This window comes from Python bivittatus, unplaced genomic scaffold (genome assembly GCF_059951505.1).
Source record: "Python bivittatus isolate LINGU-HERP-01145 unplaced genomic scaffold, Pbiv_v1 ctg000980_np1212, whole genome shotgun sequence".
Classification (NCBI taxonomy): domain Eukaryota; kingdom Metazoa; phylum Chordata; class Lepidosauria; order Squamata; family Pythonidae; genus Python; species Python bivittatus.
In genome coordinates, this window is record NW_028277125.1 from 57,936,631 (window position 1) to 57,956,102 (window position 19,472).

The following is a 19,472-nucleotide window of genomic DNA, read 5'->3' on the forward strand; positions in this document are numbered from 1 at the left end:
ATGAGGGAAAGAAAGAAGCAATTTTCAAGGTCATAATACACAAAAGTCTGAATCACTACTGTTGTGAAAACAGTCCAAAACAAAACAAAACAAAACAAAACAAAACAACCCAAGACACTCAAAAAGCCAGACAATATTTGCTTTTAAGGCTATGCCTGATGGATAGAAGACATTAGGACAAAAAAGTAGACATGTCCTCCTTTTGCCTGATGTCTGGTAACCCTATGTAAATCTAGAACTGGGCTTGTTCTCAGTATAGGCAGTCCCACTTGTATTCAGGGTAAACTTCTGGGAATGGATTTGAGATATATCTTTTGCTCTTCTATATTTTTGAGATTATACATTTTTCTCCATACCCTTGACAGCTTTTTGCAGAATCTTCACTATGGCATGCCTATCCCTACTCTCTCTTGTTCCTTAATGCACTGTGTTCACAAGTAGGCCCTATTGATTTCTCATTCCTTTAGAAAGATCTAACAAGCCCAACATCACAGTCACTCAGTAAGCTGTTTCACAGTTTACAGGGGCCTGTCTGAGTCCTGATTGGTATGCCAAGATTTACAAAATATTGGAAAAATCAGCAACAGAAGTATTCCTCCCCCCTCCGTATGGTCCTCCAGATGCTGCTGAGCTAGCATGGCCAAGGATAAAGCATGCTGGATTTGAAGTTTAGCAATGCATACAGGGGACACAGATTATCCACTTGCTTATTTAGAAAGAATCCTGACTTCCTGTCATTTAAAAGAGCTGTGGAATAGGACACCACTGGAGCAGTAGTAAGCTCCAATGTAAGCTTACTGTAAGTAGTAAGCTCCAAGTAAGTAGTAAGCTTCAATGCAAGTAGTAAGCTCCAAGTAAGCAGTATTTATTTGGAATGTCACTAAAACACTAACTTTTTATTTGGAATGTCCCTAAGATGCTAACTTTTTTAATTCCTGGAAAAAAAGGAAATGAGTCTCTGATGCTTTGTAAAAAGAAGTCTGCTGATATATATAGGTAGGCATAGGATAATGTATCTCACAAACCATCATATGTTCTGTTTTTAGAGTCCACTAGGGTAATTTATCTTTATAATCTTTATAATCTCCCCTCTTGTGTGCCAAAGTATTCTTCCTTTGTGGTGAAATTGTCTTACCATAATATCAGAATCAAGCAAACTATGGTTATCATAGTTTTCCCCCAACAGCTGAAGAAGAACCTAACTTCCAACTTTTGTCCAGCCATTATAACAAACTATGGATAGTAAGGAGTGTGGGAAGTAATTAGCTCATGAGTGACCTTTCAGGATGTTCCCAACAGATAAACTGTATACAGTTTATAAAGACTAATCTGAGCTATTGAATACATAATCAAAACAAATACATTAAACTATTCTCACAGACTCAATTTCCTGAATTACTTCCATTTCGACAACATTCTGATGCAGGCAACATTTCATGTGACATACATAAAGTGGGGGTTGTCAGGGATTGCAATGAAGTAAAACAAATGTATGCGTTCACTAGATCTGGTAGCATGTGCCATATTCAATGAAGAAACGGTATCACGAGGATAATTCATTATGTCTTTTCGGGAAAGCACAGTTGCAATAAATACCATCAAGCAAAGTTGGTCATGCAGGTTAGGAACAAGAAGACTTTTATATAGTCCAATTCTTTGGGAGAAATAATTATTTCCACAAGCAAGGAATCATGCATGCTTTTATTACAATAATCTTTTCTTTCAAAAATGCAGAGATTATTTAACAAATTTACCAGCTGATCCTTTTAGTTTCACTTCGTATGGTTCTGCTTTAACAAATGCACTAGAATGTTTGTATGCATATTTAAATATACGGTGTAGATCTAATTTGAAATTTCTCAAAATCCCAGAGCAAAGAATTGTTTGGGCCTATCTCAAGATTGGGCATCTGTTTTGTCCCCAAAGATAAAATTTGGCAGACTAGGCACCACCTGGCTAGGTGATGTTAAACAGACTCACATTAACATAACTTTTCAATGTTTAAATATACATTTTTACATAGCACTCTCTTCAGTCTGCAAAATGCAGTGGGAGTGTCTATTGCATAGAAAACCTCAAAATTTTGCATGCAACAAGTTGGCCATTGTTGCCTACATGACTCTATAAAAATCTGTGGCAATGCTCATCTGAATGGGATACAAAAAGGCCAAATGAAAGTGGAAACTGGATCAATTTATTCTGATGTGCAAAGCAAGCTGATGTGCAAACTAGCATGTCATAACTTCCAAACTACAGCCCCATCTTGAAAGTTAAATTGGTGCCAAGAACATTAGCTGAACAACAAATATATGAAACATGAAATGAACTGTTAAAGTTAAATAAGAAGCAAATGTTAGCAAACTCTAGGTATCTAATATATCAAACCAAGGCAAACTTTAAACAAGCCTTCTTCCAGTAAAGTAAAGTTTGGTACCTCCAGGTGTTTTGGATCAACTCCCACAATGCTTAGCAAACACTGCAAGCACTGAAGCCCAACACTTTACATCAGGCATGGGGAAACTGTTCTAAACAAAAAAAAAATTTCTAATGTTTTTCTAACTGGAAATAATGATGACCGGCAACAACACAGTTTTGTTCAGAGAGAACCAGACATTTTTAACAGAGATCAACCTCTACTCTTGAGATAGCCAGAGCAGAGAGAATTAACACCTACATATCTCTAAAAGTTTTTAAATGTCAAACAGTTCCAAGTGAAACATATTCCATTACTGTGCAGCCTTGTAAGTTACCAAGGCTTATATAGAAAAGGAACCAAGATGCTGGACTACATGGATCTCATTTTTTTTTCTAAATTACATTGTATGCATTGGCTAAAATTTGCTTCATATTTCTCTATCATCTGTAGCCGCAACGAGGGATCACCATAAATTTGTTGAATTTTTAATTGCTAAGCAAATTCAGCTGATTTATCTCTCTCAGACTAATGTGCAAATTGGAATATAGTTCTGCGGAAGAGTTTTCACCACAGGGAATTCTACATGTTGATTGCCTTTTAAATATTTGCCTTCTTTTAAAAAGAAATTAAGAGCTATTTTGAGCTTCCAGCAGCACCTGCCACACAAGTTGAAGACCAAGATCCAAACCAACAGCTTGTAACAAGAAATGATGCTATTCCACTCCATTGTACCAGACAATGCCCCACATTCGAAGGGGAAAAAAAGGATGGCTGTATCATTTGTTAGTATGATTTTGTTAGTAAACTCCCTACACATAGCACTCTGATGCCAATTAGGTTGTCACCTCTGCTCTCAGCAATATTTACAGCAGTTTCAACTTCACGTGGTTTTTCCAAATCACTGATAAAACTATTACATATTAAGTAAGGAGGGACTGGTCTTGTTTTCAATGTATTTACTTCACTGAACTCTTCTAAAATGTTTTTGCCCCCCTCCCCAAGCTAGATGCCAAAATTCTCCACCCCAGCCCATTATTTGCCCACTCCACTTGAAACAACCAGCTGTCTTCATTTCAGCACAAACAGGAAAATGACCTAAAGTAAAAATCATTAAAATTTCCATCTGAAGATTGCTTGTTTCACTAAGAATGTTCTGCTTTTATTCCAATTGTGGGTTTAATTTTTTTTTCCTGCCTCCATGTTTGGAGCAAAAGACTAGATTATGCTGTGTTTGCTTCATTCCCAAAATCTTAACTACCAACTGAGAATATTTAACGTATGTATCTCTAATGAAACTTTCTGTTAACTACTGGTACACCGATAAGATGAAAGAGTGAGGCTTTCAAAAGTTACTACAGGCAAGTTAATAATGTCTGCTGCCATTTTAGCGTTTGGTCACTATCTGGCAAGAGAATGCCTGGAAGAATTTCAAATTCTCTGATATCATAAGAGATTTCACTGCAGTATGCGAGTGAAGTGAGAATCATTAGGATAATACATTGTCATATCTGAACACTGTTCTTTACTATTCATATAAAAGAGGTTACTTCTGAAAAGCAGCTAATTCATTTAAAAAAAAATCAATCAAAATAAGAAACAGCACTATTCAGCTGACAAGTTGTTGAATATTTTGAATAGAAACAGCTTAGCCAAAAACAAAACCAAAAATGTATGAGAGGCATCAAAAACTGAGTGTGCATCATTTGATGCTCATCTGCCAGTCATTATAAATAAGTAAAAAGGCATGTAGAAGGAAGATGAAAGTGTAACTAAACAGTATAAGCTATATGCTAAACCACCTAACATAAATCACCAGCCCTCAAACTAGTGGGTTACTGAGATAAACTTTTACAAATTTAATTAAGTTTCCTGTTCATTTCCAAATTTTAAAAAAATTGAAGTATTTGAAATGGATGCTAGCTACTTCTCTTTCACTGCATTTTGGCATAATGTTGAATAATTTCTCCCTCTTTTTTGCTTCCAAAGCTATGTCAAAAACCACCAAATGACCACTTGGATATCTCTCTCTTTCTGGAAGAGCTTAGCCTACGGTATTATCCTGCCAAGTAATAATAATGATTTTAACCACACATTGCATGCAGATCTGTGGTAAACTAGGGTAAAACAATCAGCAGCATGGGCTTTACTTTAAGCTAGAATCCTGTGTAAAAAAAAGAACGCTTTCCCATAGATGATTACAGAGAGGAAGGACACATCTACAGGTATCAAAGTATGGTTTCCATTCCATAATCTTTTAAAAGAATATTTGCAAGGCCAAGACCACCCCCTAGTATATTTATTGTTGACTGTAGGCCAATTTCTGAGTAATATATAACCACCATACAGCAACCCATCATTACATTGTCAGTTGTATAGTATGCATGAAGGAAAACTCATCCAGCAAACCTCTACACACTTTTTCCTGAATCTATCATCTAACCACCATCTAAATATGTACTTACTGTGTTTAGCTAATTTATGTAACACTAAATCAATCCTATTCTATGCCAGTCTGGACTGAATTTAGTTAACAGTAATATACACTGTTGGGGTAACAGTAGGAAAAGCATTTTAAAAAAAAAAAATCCCTAGCCCAACGGATGTTTACAGTGAGATCGAAGAGATCTAGACATGAGAGAATCTTGGGTTTCTAAAATTATATTCTATCTCTTAAAATTCTACACTCAGCGTAACTCTATACACTGAAAACATCTGACTAAAAGATTCTCATTTTAGCATGTTCCAGGTAGTGCTGGATTGCTGGGACTAAGTGCCATTTTAATTTCTCACAACACTCATGACCATAACATCATTCCAGAGTGTTATGGTAATAGCAAATGATAACTAAATTCAGTCAGCTTACATTGATCATAAGAAAGGTCTGTAAAAAAATAAATTAAGAAGTAGGGTTCAGGACAGGCAACAGTGATACCCTAGGGGAGCCTGGACAGATGTGTATCGGTTCCTGGTACTGATGGTGGCACAGAATTCATATAAGTCAGTGTTTTTCAAACTTGGCCACTTTAAAATGTGTGGGCTTCAACTCCCAGAATTCCCTAGTATGCTGACTGGGGAATTCTGGGAGTTGAAGTTCATACATCTTAAAGTGGTCAAGTTTGAAAACCACTGATATAACTGAAGCTAATCAGAAGTGATATGTCTAGTTTTTCAGACTAGAAATTGTAGGGTAGAGAGGAACTATGTTCCAGTGCCCACATCATGATGACTATTGTTCTTCTCTCCTAATCTGTTCCTGATTTCAAATGTTGTGACATTTCTAGAATTCAGAGAAATAAAGCACATCATAATTTCAGTTTGTTCCAATATGTATTCAAATCAAACTTTTAACATTTGACCACCACCATCAAATAAATAAAGGACAAAAATAACACTGTAGCCTTCAAAAAACATCCAAAGTTTGCAGATGAAACTTTATATTAAGTGCATTTCTGGATGAGGCAAAAAAGGGGAAAGGGAAAGAGCAACAACACAGGCTCCATGATGCCCGCTTCATACACAGCAACCACTAATCGTGATGGAAAATCTTGGCCTTACTGTTTACTTTTATGATTTTCTATTAAAGTAGCAGACATAGCAATAAATGACATCACTCTCATTACCATTCCATTCATTCACTCAATTCACCAGTATTTTCTGCCAGGAAAAATAAATGGCAAAATATCCTTGAATGCAAGGCATTGAAAAACCTCAAAGAGCGAGAAGAGGCAAGGGGCTTCACATAAACATTTGCCCAGCTTACACTAAATAAGTGAAAAGTTTTAGAAAGTAAAACAGGACAGTCTGTAATAGAGGTGCTTTCATAGCATTAAAAGTAGTTTTCTTCCTTTCATATATATATATGTGTGTGTGTGTGTGTGTGTGTGTGTGTATGTATGTATGTGTGTGTGTGTATGTATGTATGTATGTGTATGTATATGTGTATATATATATATATATATATATATATATATATATATACACACACACACACACACCCACTTCTCTCTTTGCTGTCCTCTAAAGCCTTCCCACAAAATTGCTTTGGAAGCAATTGTATATACTCCATGTGTTTCCTTCTTCACTAGCTATTGGGGACACACCTACCCCCTGGCAAGTGAACATAATTCAGCTATACTTTTTCAACAGCTGGTCTGTATAGGGCAGTCACATGGAATGCCATTTACTATAATTCCTGGCAGCCGTTGGAACTGCCCCTTCAATAAACATTGTTAAACAAGTGTTCAAACAAAAATGATTTAGTCATCAAGTTATCTGAATTTAAAAAAAAAAAAACTTAGGGGAAAAAGTATCCAAATCTACCTTGAGATGCTTCAAGGTATGGCCCTCCCTCCATATTAAGCAAAGTGATTAAAACAAACTTTGCATTCTGGGAAATAAGCTTAAACAATCCACCATATACAAGACTAATATTGTCTTTCATAGCCGTAGTTTGGGAATCAAAGTAGGAGTAGGACAGCAGATTGGAATTTTACAGAGTATGCATAGAATAAAACCAAGGAAGGGACAGAGGACAGAACAATTTAGCCCATATCTATGACCATTCAATGGCATAAAATATTATGTAACTAAGAAGAAAAACCTGGCAACTGATGGAAAGGGATTGGCCTGAAACAGGAAGAAAGCTATACATTAAGTCTATATAGTGTTTTGTACAGTTGTTTTCTATACCAAAGTGTAGAAAAAATAGATATAATAAACTTCAGAAAAAGATAGACAAGGTGTAGAAGCAATCATGACCAGGATTTAATATTCTGGTTCACATTATGAAGTAATTTCTAAATATCCCCAGGGAGAGTGGTAGAATTTCCTCATAGAAATGAATGGTCAATTTCAAAATGTGATTATAGGCTGGGAGTCAGACACCATGGTGCCTACTGCTAGGCTGAAATCATCAGGCCAGGGTGCTATATGGAGATGCTGTTGCAAAATGCAGCCAACCTGAAAGAATAGGGTACTCATGGCACCCAGCCAGAGAGGGGAGGCCACTACAAAAGGGAAGCACTGATGGAGCACAGAAAAGAGAAGTTCCAAAGGGGACAGAGTGGAAAACAACTGGCTCAGTTGTACTCATGTGTATGAAAGGACATGAAGGCAACAAGGTCCACCATAAGTCCAAAACAGGAAAAGGGCCTTCACTTCCAGGGTGTGGACTGCAGAGCTGCATATAAAAGAAGCTAGAACCAGAAAGGAACTGAGAAACATGGAGATCTGGATCTGGACTGGACCTGACTTTTTGCAACACCTAGACCAGTGTTTCTCAACCTTAGCAACTTTAAGACGGGTGGACTTCATCTCCCAGAATTCCCCAGCCAGCCATGCTGGCTGGGGAATTCTGGGAGTTGAAGTCCACCCGTCTTAAAGTTGCCAAGGTTGAGAAACCCTGACCTAGATTCTCTCTGCCCAACAGTAGTCAAAGGGGGCATGGTGATTATGGGGTGTGTCTGTGAATGTGCGTGTCTGTGAGTATGTCTGATGACCTTAATTTTGCTTTCCTTTAATAAAGAAACTCTCAGTTACTGGAAAAGCTTCTTGGTATTCGCTGGGACTCTTAATGCTTAGGTTGCTTTACATAAAAACTCATTAGTGTGCTAAATGAAAGAATGCATGTTTCCCAATAAACAATCATTCGAATGAGAAAATAATCTGGTAACTGTAATCCTTTTGAAATGTTATATTTAACTCAGCTACGGCCACATGACAGTTTTAACAGATAAGAATTCCATTTTAAACTATGATGAAGTCAAGGCAGTGGGTTATAAAGCTCTGATAGAACTGGGTATGGCCCATTTATTACTCTTCCTATTGTACATTTGTTATATATGTACTGAGCTGAAACGATGTTGGAATAGTGTCTATTCTTAAATTTTTAAATTTAGCCCAGCATTGTATATAGCTTTTAAATGATTGATTACTTGTTCCCCAGGTGTCAGTAAGCTGATGAACTTTAAACAAGTCCACTATTTCCAAATTGTTTTCATCAGCATTTTAATATTTATTTCTGTCTAAATACTTATGAAGAACTGTATTCCAGTCTTAACTTCACATTTTCTAAATTCTAAATTACTGAGAATACTTAATTTTTTTAAAAAATTAATCCTTATAAGGACCATAAATAGATCTAGAAATAACTCATCAATCCTCTATAGAATCTTTAATAAACATGTAATGTATTTCAGCCTAATTTAAAATCTCTGATATAAAACTGATGATTTTCTAGTATTAAAATGTTAACTCTACGAAACAAATATCTAGCTTCTTATCCAGGAACCTTTAATAAATTTACTCTTAAAAATGTGTTGCATCTCCTGCAAAGAAACTGGAGCTGCTTTTCCTGTTTACACTAAGTAATAAATTGAGATCACTTAACTGTTTTATCTAGGCAATTAACATTAAATGATAACATTCTAATGTCAGCCATTATAGATACTTAATTACATTTATCATAACTGATATTTTGTTCTGCTTATATGATATAATTTTCAGAAAAAGTGTGTATATTCAAAAAAATTAGTATTTTTACCTAAAATGATAAATTTTAATAACGGGGGGGGGGGGGAGAACCACATATAAACAAAAATTGAGCTATTAGAACAGAATCTCCTTAGGTGAAAAGTTTGTGTGGGATTGTGAATACCCAATGCTATTTCCTTGTGTTATAAAAAGAACAAGCAACAAAATTGGTAGTTAAGCAATTAAAATTTATATACATACACATACACACACACATATATACACACATATACATAGATATGGCTGTGTGTGTGTGTGTGTGTGTGTGTATAATAGCATTTTTATTCAATTAAGGACTTTATTGGAATATTTTATAATACATATTAATAAAACAATCAGATCCCAGAAGTAAACCTTTCTAAGACATTACTTTTTAAAAAATATTACACCCACTATACATTACTTACCAACAACATCAAGGTGATATGTGTGATTGATGGATCCATGGATATTCTCCACAATACAGGTATAGTTGCCTTTGTCTGATGGGACGACACTCTCCATTATAAGACTCCAATGCTGATTCCGTACCTGACAGAATTACAAAAACAGACAGTATTTTAAAGAGCACCAATTTTCATTCCCTGCTTACTATGGAGAAGGCTATGGCTCTTGACATTTTTTTAACCCAAGCTTTTCTTCCAGTGCCTGAGAGAGATCTGAAATACCCACAGACTCATGAACAACAAACAAAAAAATATGTATCGCTGTATTGTCAGAGCAGATGTAAGATTCTGACATACAACTGTTATTTCTCTCTGTTTCATATTTTCTCTGGTCTTAAATTGGTTCCCTCCCAATGAACACATGAATGTAACTCTCTAGTTAAAAAAAAGTAAAAATGTATGTTGTATGCACTATTTGCAATTCAAGCTAGCAGAATGAGAGGGAATATGAGCTATGAAAGCCAGAGAGTGGCACTGAACATAGAAGACTTATTTCCAGATGGAACTGTTGCAACCCAAAGCTTAGCAGAGCTACTGAGAACCCCCAAGAGGTACAAGGGGAGGAAATGATGAAACATGTGAGATGTTATCATCATGCAAATGCTACATTAGGACATAGCATTTACAATCAATGGCATTTACATGATTACATCACCACATATGTGTTATTTTGGCAGTTTCCAGCAAACACCAGAGCTCCAGTATATACAGGGAGTTAGCATAACCATGGGTTATAGAGTACTGGGGCATGGTTAGTGTTGTATTCATATGAAAACATCTGAAGTGTTTTCTAGCATAAACACTTCAGAATAACATATAAACCAAGATAATATTTGTAAAACAGGGAACTAAACTGAGTAACTTTGTGTTATATATGTAGTCTTGTCAAATAGCAGTGTGGTGAATAAAAATGTTTTTGGATCACACCTGTAGTATAACCTTGATTTATCAGAGACCCATTTAGTGAACTTAGTATACAATGAACAAAATTTCCATCTGGACAGCTGACATAACTGTTATTTGTGGGACCACCTCTTCCCAGTTATATCTATCTGTCCCATCAGGTCAAGCAGGAGGAGTATGTTGCAGGTTCCGTCTACTAGGGAGTACCATCTGGCAGGACCCAGACAGTGTGCCTTTTTTGTTGTGGCCCCCAACCTTTGAACATCTTCCCCCCTGAGGTGAGATTGGCCACATCTCTGTTTCCCTTCCGGAAAGCTCTCAAAACATGGTTTTTCTATCAATCCTGGGAGTCCCATGTGGAGCCGGTAAGATGGTTGTGTAATGTCAAGTGACGGTTGTTCTCTCACTATCTTGGGTTTTTATGTTTTATGTTTTTTATTTATGCTTGAACATTTTATGGTTTTTATTGTTTTTATGTATTTGTACTCTGCCCAGAGTCATGTTTTGTGAGATGGACGGCTATATAAATCTGATAGATAGATAGATAGATAGATAGATAGATAGATAGATAGATAGATAGATAGATAGATAGATAAAGTCCACTGCATCTGAAGTAGTTCAGTCAAGGTACTTATCTTTCCTAAAATACATTATATTTATCTCATATATGTCATTACAAATTTATGCACTTGACAAAAATTATGTACGTTATGTACGTTGTGGAATAATGTTATTATACGAATGACATGCTTTCAGATTTAACCAACATTCAGCAATAACAGACACCCCTTCCTACCAATTGGTCCATTAAATCAGCATTTACTGCAATAATTATGACTAGTTCTTCCTCTATACAAAAACAAACAACGCTGCATATAAAAATCTTGCATTTCTGGAAAACATCTGATCCAGAATCCAGTTCCTCAACATCCAGTTTCCTTTAGACCAAGCCTTGGGGGTTTGTTTTTGTTTTGAATGAAACAGCAATCAGTCAAGCGATCTCCAACTCAGAAGCAGTTTTTCCCTCCTAATGGGCTTCATCAAATGCCATGGATCATCCTCCAGTGTGCTCTGACTGCAATATAGAGCCAAGATTCAAAGCAAACCCACAAGAGAACTAGGCACAAAACAGAATTTCTGCTTCTGCTTCCACCACAGTAATTTCTATCTATATACTACTAAAGCTCTTGTGTCTGTAACCTTCAACTGTGTGAAACAGTGCATCATAGGGCAACAATTTTTGAACTAAGGTATCTCAAATGGGCTAACTTACAGAATGCATCCAAAATCTGGGATCCATTACTCCTATGGGATTGAAATTTGGGAAATTTGTGGCTTCTTCACCACTGCTGTGCTACCACGCCACCATGTTTAGCCCAGGTCATGTGATCATCATGGGCATATCCCCAACCTCTTTCCTGCCTCCCCTTGTCCCCTACACCCAATTGGCTGGCAGCAAGGCCCGACGAGTGAGTGGCAACTAGCTGTTTTGAAAATGGGAGAGAAATTTGAAATCTCTTAACAGCAGTAGGGATTGAGGGAAGGATGAGGGACTGACTTGGATGCCTGCTGGTGAGGTAGGCTAAGGGGCACCAGTGGTCAATAGGTGAGCCCACTTCCTCCTTTGAGGGAGAGGACCCTTGGGGACACACTGGAATGGGAGCGGGGGTGCAGTTTTCTTCTTGGTCCATGGCTCCGTTTGTTCCACATCCCACCAGCAAAGCAGCAGGCAGTTCCATAGGTCAGCCGAGGAGGAGGAGGAGAAGGCTTCACTGGGACTTTCCTCAGGGTCATGAGGGGAGGGCAAATGGTGCAAGCCTATATTGTATGTGGAGAGGGAGGGAGGGAGGGAGGGAGGAGATTTCTGATGCTCCCTGCCAGCTTCCCACAAGCAAAATCAATGGGGAAGCTGGTAGCAAGTCATAAGTCACTCCCACTCCCACTGCTTTTTTGCCCTTGGTCATTCTGTTTCTCTGCTTAGGTAGGAAAATATCTCTGAAATGATGACCCAACAGGTCACAGGTTGTCTTGTTAGCTACTAAAGATGATACCAGACCTCTTTGTCTTTCAGCAAAGCTTCTGTTGTATAGGACTTTTATATCTTGTCCTATACATATAATGCACATTTATGCCCTTATTTGGAATTTGCCTATAATATAATATAATATAATATAATATAATATAATATAATATAATATAATTTTTATACATGATCTCTTTTACATATGTGTTGCTGGAACTGGGCTATAATGCTATGCATGCAGGCTTTGAAGTTTGAAGAAACTGAAAAGAGATGTTCTTTTTTCTTTTTATCATTTTTTTTACATTTATGAGTATAATAATGGATCTACTGGATAATGATTGGTTTCATAGCAAAATCTTGGGTTTACTTTATACATTTTAGCTTCTTATTAAACACCAGGAAATAGTCAGTGAGCAATCAAAGGTTAGGTTTTTAATAAGCACTCTTTCTAAAATACTTCCATCTTTCCCTCTATGATTCAGATTGTACGAATGTAAGGTAAATAGTAAAAAGACTTGACGTGCAGTCAAGTAAGAAAGAAGTAGATATAGGGAGCTCATATACCATGCATATATTCTTTCTACCTGAAATTTAAGCCAAATCAGTAGCAATTATTCAGGGGAAGTCTCTTGACTGAGTCAACGTGCAGTGAATCTGGAGGGAGTGGGTGGACGGGGTGCCTGCAGCATTACACACAAGATGAAACAGTAGCTTGATGAACTTGATACACTCAACTCCCTGCTGGGGCAATTCAGAATAATGAAAAAATAGGCGAGGCCACGATTTAAAAAACATATTTACTATATGCACTAAATCCAAATATCCTGTGACAAAAGCTATAGGAGCATATGTATACTGGAAAATACTTCAGGTGAGTGCCCACTATTTCTCACTACCCCTTCGAGTTTTGCTAGTTTTTAAATATTGTGCTGCCATTCATTCTACTTCCATGATGAGTCTGCAACTTACATAGTCCAAGATGCAAGTTTGATGTAATCTGACGCCATTATTACTACTTCCATGAACACTGTATACTCCAAAGAGCCAAAATTTATAAGAAGCTGATTTGATCATGAGACTTAACTGATACAACTAATACAGCTCTACACCTTAACTTCATTGTTCTCTTCACTGATTCAATATGACCAGATTCAAGGAATTTATTTAAATTGTATCTGTTAAAAATCTTATTTTCCATAAATATTTTTAAAACCTCTCTGCCACTTTGCCAGAATATTAAGCTTTATATTTAAGGGTTCCGAAGCTCTAACTACAGGAAATCCCAAATCATATTGGTCATTTATGCAAGTCAGTAATGCAGGATATCTATTTTTTTATGTAGAAAATTGTTAAAGCTTATACAGTGTATTCATCTCATATTCTACTGTAATATTTTTTGCATTACAGCTTAAATGTATGCTGCCCTACATAATTTAGCAGGCATATCCTTTATATTTATCATAATTTTCCTAATAGCATTTATTAATTCTACAGTTTTGGCTGCATGTGTACATGTATGCCCATATCACTGCACCTTGTATAAACCAAATGCAAATTAACTTAAGTTTCACAGACCAAATACTTTCATAACGCTTGTTGCTCAAAACCTATAAATCTTCCTTCAATATAGTAACAATTAATTTGATTTATGAAGCATTTCTAAAGCAATCTCACTGATCCTGTTCCCATGATACCTTAGCCATGATGATAACTCCAAAAAAGAAGCTTATTATATGAAATTCATCCTGAGCGGGTTGAATCTATCCCTATACTAATTCAGCATACCATGGGAGTTGCAGACTGCGATGACTCTCCATCTCTAAGACTGTTTCAAGCCATGCTGTTTGAGTGGGAAGGCTATATAAATGCTTTACATAAATAAATAACAAATCAAAAGTCATCCATAAATTATAATACCTGTCCCATCAGAATCAGGAAGTAAAGATTAACAGCTTCAGAAAAAAATATAATTATTCAGATGTTATGAGATTGTTTTCCTTAGTTTAGACATGGAATTGGCAATTTGCTGCCCTCCAGTTGTTTTAAACAACTCCATTTTGAGCCGTTGTCCATACTACTAGGAGAAATGAAGTCCCCCTAGGCATCCCCAAACGGCTACGATTGGACTACTCAGGTTGTATACGACTAAAGAGAGATCTGAACTTTGATCCAGACACAATGGATCATCACCGCATCAGCACCCAAACATGTCTTTTCACATTTTGTACACTGTCTTCAGTGATTACAGAATAGTGCCATTATGCATTTTTTTCCTGTGAGATGGTTTTTAAATAATTAACACCTAAGATAAATCTGACTCTATCCGGTATGAAAATAAGAAAGCAGGCCATTGCCTGAAAAGAGACTATTTCAAGTACTGATTTGGAAAGATAATGCCATCAGTTGCCTTGTGTATAACATGGATGTATGACTGCTGCCAGGTTGAGGGGAAAAAAACATTGCTAAACTGATAGCGCTTAATGAGATTGATACTTTATCTTTACTTTGGACTACAACTTAAATCCACTTCCAGCATGCCTAATACTCAGTTTAGCTGCAAAATGTGTTTCTGATGCCTGCCACGAAATTACATTTATAACTGCTCAAGCTAGTCATCTTGTTGACAAGACAAAAACCTAACAAGATATATCTGTTTCTTCACTGACAGGAATGTTAGCTACAGAATCAAGCTGTTAACCAGCTAATCAATCCTCAAATATAACAAGCTCAGCAATTCACCAAGACCAAGCAGCACTAATTCTACTTTTTAGCTTGCTGCATTTGTTTCTTCTGAAAACTTCAGTTTCATAAATACTCTGTGAAGAACAGTGGAAGTCAAATAGCCTGGCATTCACGGAAAGTATGGGTATCATTGACTAGTAGGTCATCCTTTCCTCCCAGCACATACACACATATGTTGGGCTTTCATCACCCCAGTGAACATAATGCTAGTTGTGCTTGGTGCAAATTGCAATCTCATACAATTTTGAGGGCAATAGATTCAGAAGTACATAGTACAGCCACTGCTCATTTAGCAGCTACCTTGTTTAGCAACCATTCACAAATACAGTGGTAATAATATTGCCTGACAACAAATGTCTTCAGTGTGAAACTGATTAAGGTCTGGTCAGTTTCAGGCAGCCACACCAGGTGGACAGAGGGTTCTAATCAACTAAGGTCACAGAGCTGAGCTTGTTAACTTGCCCTCAGCAGTTTTTAGGGACTCACTGCACTGCAGAGAAAGGCAGCTCAGGAAGAGATAGCTTGTTTAAGCAAACTTTCCATCCTATGAAGGGGGAAAAAAGGGTCAGGCACAGGACACTGTACAAGAAAACTTCATTTGAATGAGATGGCAGCAACCAGTGATCTTTTCAGCATCTCTCTCTCACTCTCTCAGTCATGTGTTCACTTAGCGACCATTTCGCTTCTGATTTAAGGAACAGTTTGCAGTCGCTAAACAAAGAGAGGGTGTAGATGCTTTCTAAAGACAGATAGTTAATCCAAAAGGTGGGAACCAAATGATCCACTATTTATATCAGAAAGGTTACATATCAACATGTTTTAAAAAAAGAGGAGGGTCCTGTTTTCAAATTCAAACATATGGGCTCCAAAAATACCTTCTATATTTGGTCACTGCTGCTTCCAGTGTTGAGGCAGTGCTTCAGGAGATGCTTCAGCCAAGAACAGAGAGCCTGAGCAAATCAGAGCACTCATGGAGAGAGCACCACCAGCACACCAGGTGTGTGTGCAAGAGAAAATAAGGCAGAAAGCTGCACATACACTGCTCATAAATGCAGGCTGCATGTCTGTTTAAAGAATTCTAACAGACTGTTTTGTTTTGAGATACACACACTCACACACACACACCTCAATTCCACACTCTGTTCCTGGAAGCTAGCACTGATATCGTCCTCTTGATTATGATTTTGTCATACCCTAACATAATACCTATTAAATTCAAAAACTATATTATGCATAGAATTAAGAATACATATCAGCACAAGAAGAATGAAATGTTTAAGGCTGAGAGCGGTACTGGAATCAACTGGCGAAAAGACCATGAGCAGTAACAGGACAATTAGCCTATTTACAAAGCCAACGATATTGTATCACCCTGTGACATTTGCCCTCTGCCTGCCAGACTGGAAGAGCAGACAAATGTTTTAATTAAAAGGGGAAAGGGTGAGGGAGGAGGATACCCTGATCCCCTTATCTGATTTTGACAAGTCCTGAGCTCAGTTCATCACCGTACACTGAGCAAGATGATTTTAGAATAACTAGAACTTCAGATAATAGAACTTGTTCAGCTAGCTAAGAGTGTACATTTGCCAAATATCATGACAGATCCTAAGACTGCAATGGAACCTCTCAGCATCTCCTCTTGATTACTTGTCTTTATCTGACTCCAAGAAATGCCATAGCTTAATAATTAGAATAAAATCATTCCTAGAACAGTGCATATTAGGGCTGTACAAAGCATTCAAAAAGATAAGTTGCAAAGTTGATTTTAACTAGGACTTCTAAAAAAATCCTAGTTCTAATTTCAACCCCTATTTTAAAACTCTGACTTAAACCTAAGCTTGAAAACAAATTAACACTGGGTAAATGTAATGCTACATCATGGTAAGAGTTAGGAAGAAAGTGAAGATGGAGTATTCATCTCCTATCTCTTAACCATGACTAAGATCAGACTCATTGCCATGAGAACCGATGAAAGCAAGCAAAGATAAAATTTTACTCCTGGTAAAATGATGATTTATATTGTTGTGAGCGCAGGCATATGTGTATATGTGTAATAATGAAACTTCAGAATAAAAATTTTTTACACAGAGAAATGGTTGAATAAAATAGTCTTACAGGTAAATTGTGGATAGGATAAAAAAGACCTTACATTAGACACACAAACACACACACACACACCGATTAAATCCAACTGAATTTAAGAGGATTTAGTGACAATATATAGGATTATGCTACTTGTCACATATTTTGTATACACATTTTTGATCATGCTTAATTTCTTTTATCTTGGATTTAATAAGTAACTTCCTGCCCAGAAATGAGCACTAAAGCTTATTAGAATCACAATCAAGCAACCCAGAATAGATAAGAAGAATCTTCTTAAAAGGCTGACTGCAGGCATATATTCATTTCACAAGGCAAGATCAATTAGTGCACGGCTCTTACAAATTTTTATCTACAGATTGAAAAACGATCACATATTTATCCAACCTAAAGTTTAGTGGGCAAAAAGGGTTGTGGTTATGTAACTTATCAACACAGCTGTGGAAACAAATACCCTTTTTAATACTTACAATAGTAAAAACTGATAGACCGAATTTACTTTCTGGGAGGTGAGAAAGTAAAGAGAATGGTTCTCTTTTAGTCCTGCACATTATCTTGCTAAGGTCCACATTGGGGAGGAGGAGCCCAGAAATGCTCCAAAAGACATAAAGTCTTATGTATAAGGAGATGGCGTGGGCAGAACTGTGCACGTCAACTTGGAAAAGAAAGAAAACAACAGTCCTTTGAACTATGACCTCGACATGTATCTTGGAAAACCTGAGAGTTTCCAAATGTTTAAACAATAAGCAGAGTCACTCTCTGCAGAAAAATTAATACTTCCCTGTAGCTGTCATTTGTACTTTTCATCCTGAAATGGGACAGTAATCAAACAAAAACAGCAAACAAATAAATCTATCGCTTTGAGGCCACCATGTTTTAAAGCATGTTGCCTTCAAAAGGGACAGGCACAACTAAAATAAATCACTGAATTATAAGAAAGTTTTTTTATGGTTTCTTTTGTCAAAACAAAAGGCTGGATTTGCAAGAGTGGAACAGAAAAAAATGAAGCTGCAAACACAAGAGCAACTAGAGTTGCTATATCAATAAGCCACTGTAACTTCAGATGCACTGTATCTCTTAATAGGCATCTGGTTTATAAATCCTTCTCTAGAAATATTACATATCTATAAAAACATATGGGGGTTTTCACTACTTCTTTCCAAAATTCACTGTTTTCTTGACTATGCCCCACAGAATCATTCGTTTATTCTTTCCATGCTTATACATATGGAAATATATGTATGCATATATTTCCAAGTATTTATATAATACCCAGTTCCCAAGACTCAAGGCAGTTTACAAGTTAAAATGAAATACATATGGTCAAAACATAGTGTGATGTTTCCACCATTGTTCAGAAGAATGTTGTCTTCCAAAGTTTAGGAACATTTATATACCATTTGAAAACAACATGTTTAATCAGTGCCTATATCTATTCATATTTAAGGGCCATAGCACAACCAAACTGATCTTGGTAGCCCTTCCTCTTTCCATACATCAATATAATGCACTTTATACCTGTATGCCATCTTGCCTTTGTGACTCTGGGTAAGAGATTTCCACAAATGTCCATGGACTATTTTATTTATTGCTTCATTTAACAGAAATCTCTATAGGTCTGATATATGATCTAAAGCGCCTTTACCCACATTTTCCCCTTAGTGCTCAAAAACACTCAGTACTAATTACAGTGTAGCATATGAGTATGTGAGCATTACATGCCACTCTTAGATATTAGATACAGACACACTTTCCTTCTTCCATGCCCAGATTTATGATTTTTTAAAAAGATATCACATTCCTTCTTTTTTTTAAAAAAAAATACAGCTGATAAATTCTCAGAGCAAAATCTGCAGAAACCACTTGTTCAGTTTCACCTCTATGGAGAATCCAGGTAAAGTCTTCTTTCAGAAACATCCACTCTGGCAAGACTTTGCCAAAGTCAGATCAGCAAGTCTGAAGAAGCTTCTTGTCAGGTTTACACCTGCAGTCAATCCTACTAAAGACTCAAAGTAAAGTCTAAAAAGTTGCTAGTGCCTAATATCAGCTGTTTTATGGTGACCCTTCCCTTCAACAAGGACACTTCCTCACTTCCTTTGGTTCCTACATTTCTCCTGACTCTCCAACAGCTGAATTACCAGTCCAGCCATCAACATTTTAAAAATCTGAACAACGCTTAGAAGTGAATAATCTTTTCAGCTCCAAGGTATCAACAGGTAAACTGGGAACACAACACACAAACACTTTCACATTCAGATGTACATGAATATACATGCACCCACAACACACTATTTCTTCCTAGTGAATG

The 19,472-nt window shown here is 36.8% G+C and overlaps 1 protein-coding gene across 6 annotated transcripts in view; it reads right to left on the minus strand.

The window, feature by feature from the left end:
* Positions 1 to 19,472, minus strand: part of FGFR2 (fibroblast growth factor receptor 2) — a 120,446-nt gene that overhangs the window by 58,652 nt on the left and 42,322 nt on the right. For all 6 annotated transcript variants that reach the window (XM_088132187.1, XM_015888811.3, XM_015888810.3 and 3 more), the window contains one exon: positions 9,355 to 9,478. In XM_088132187.1, the coding sequence (XP_087988313.1) occupies positions 9,355 to 9,478 (124 nt within the window). The remainder of the gene's footprint in view (positions 1 to 9,354; positions 9,479 to 19,472) is intronic.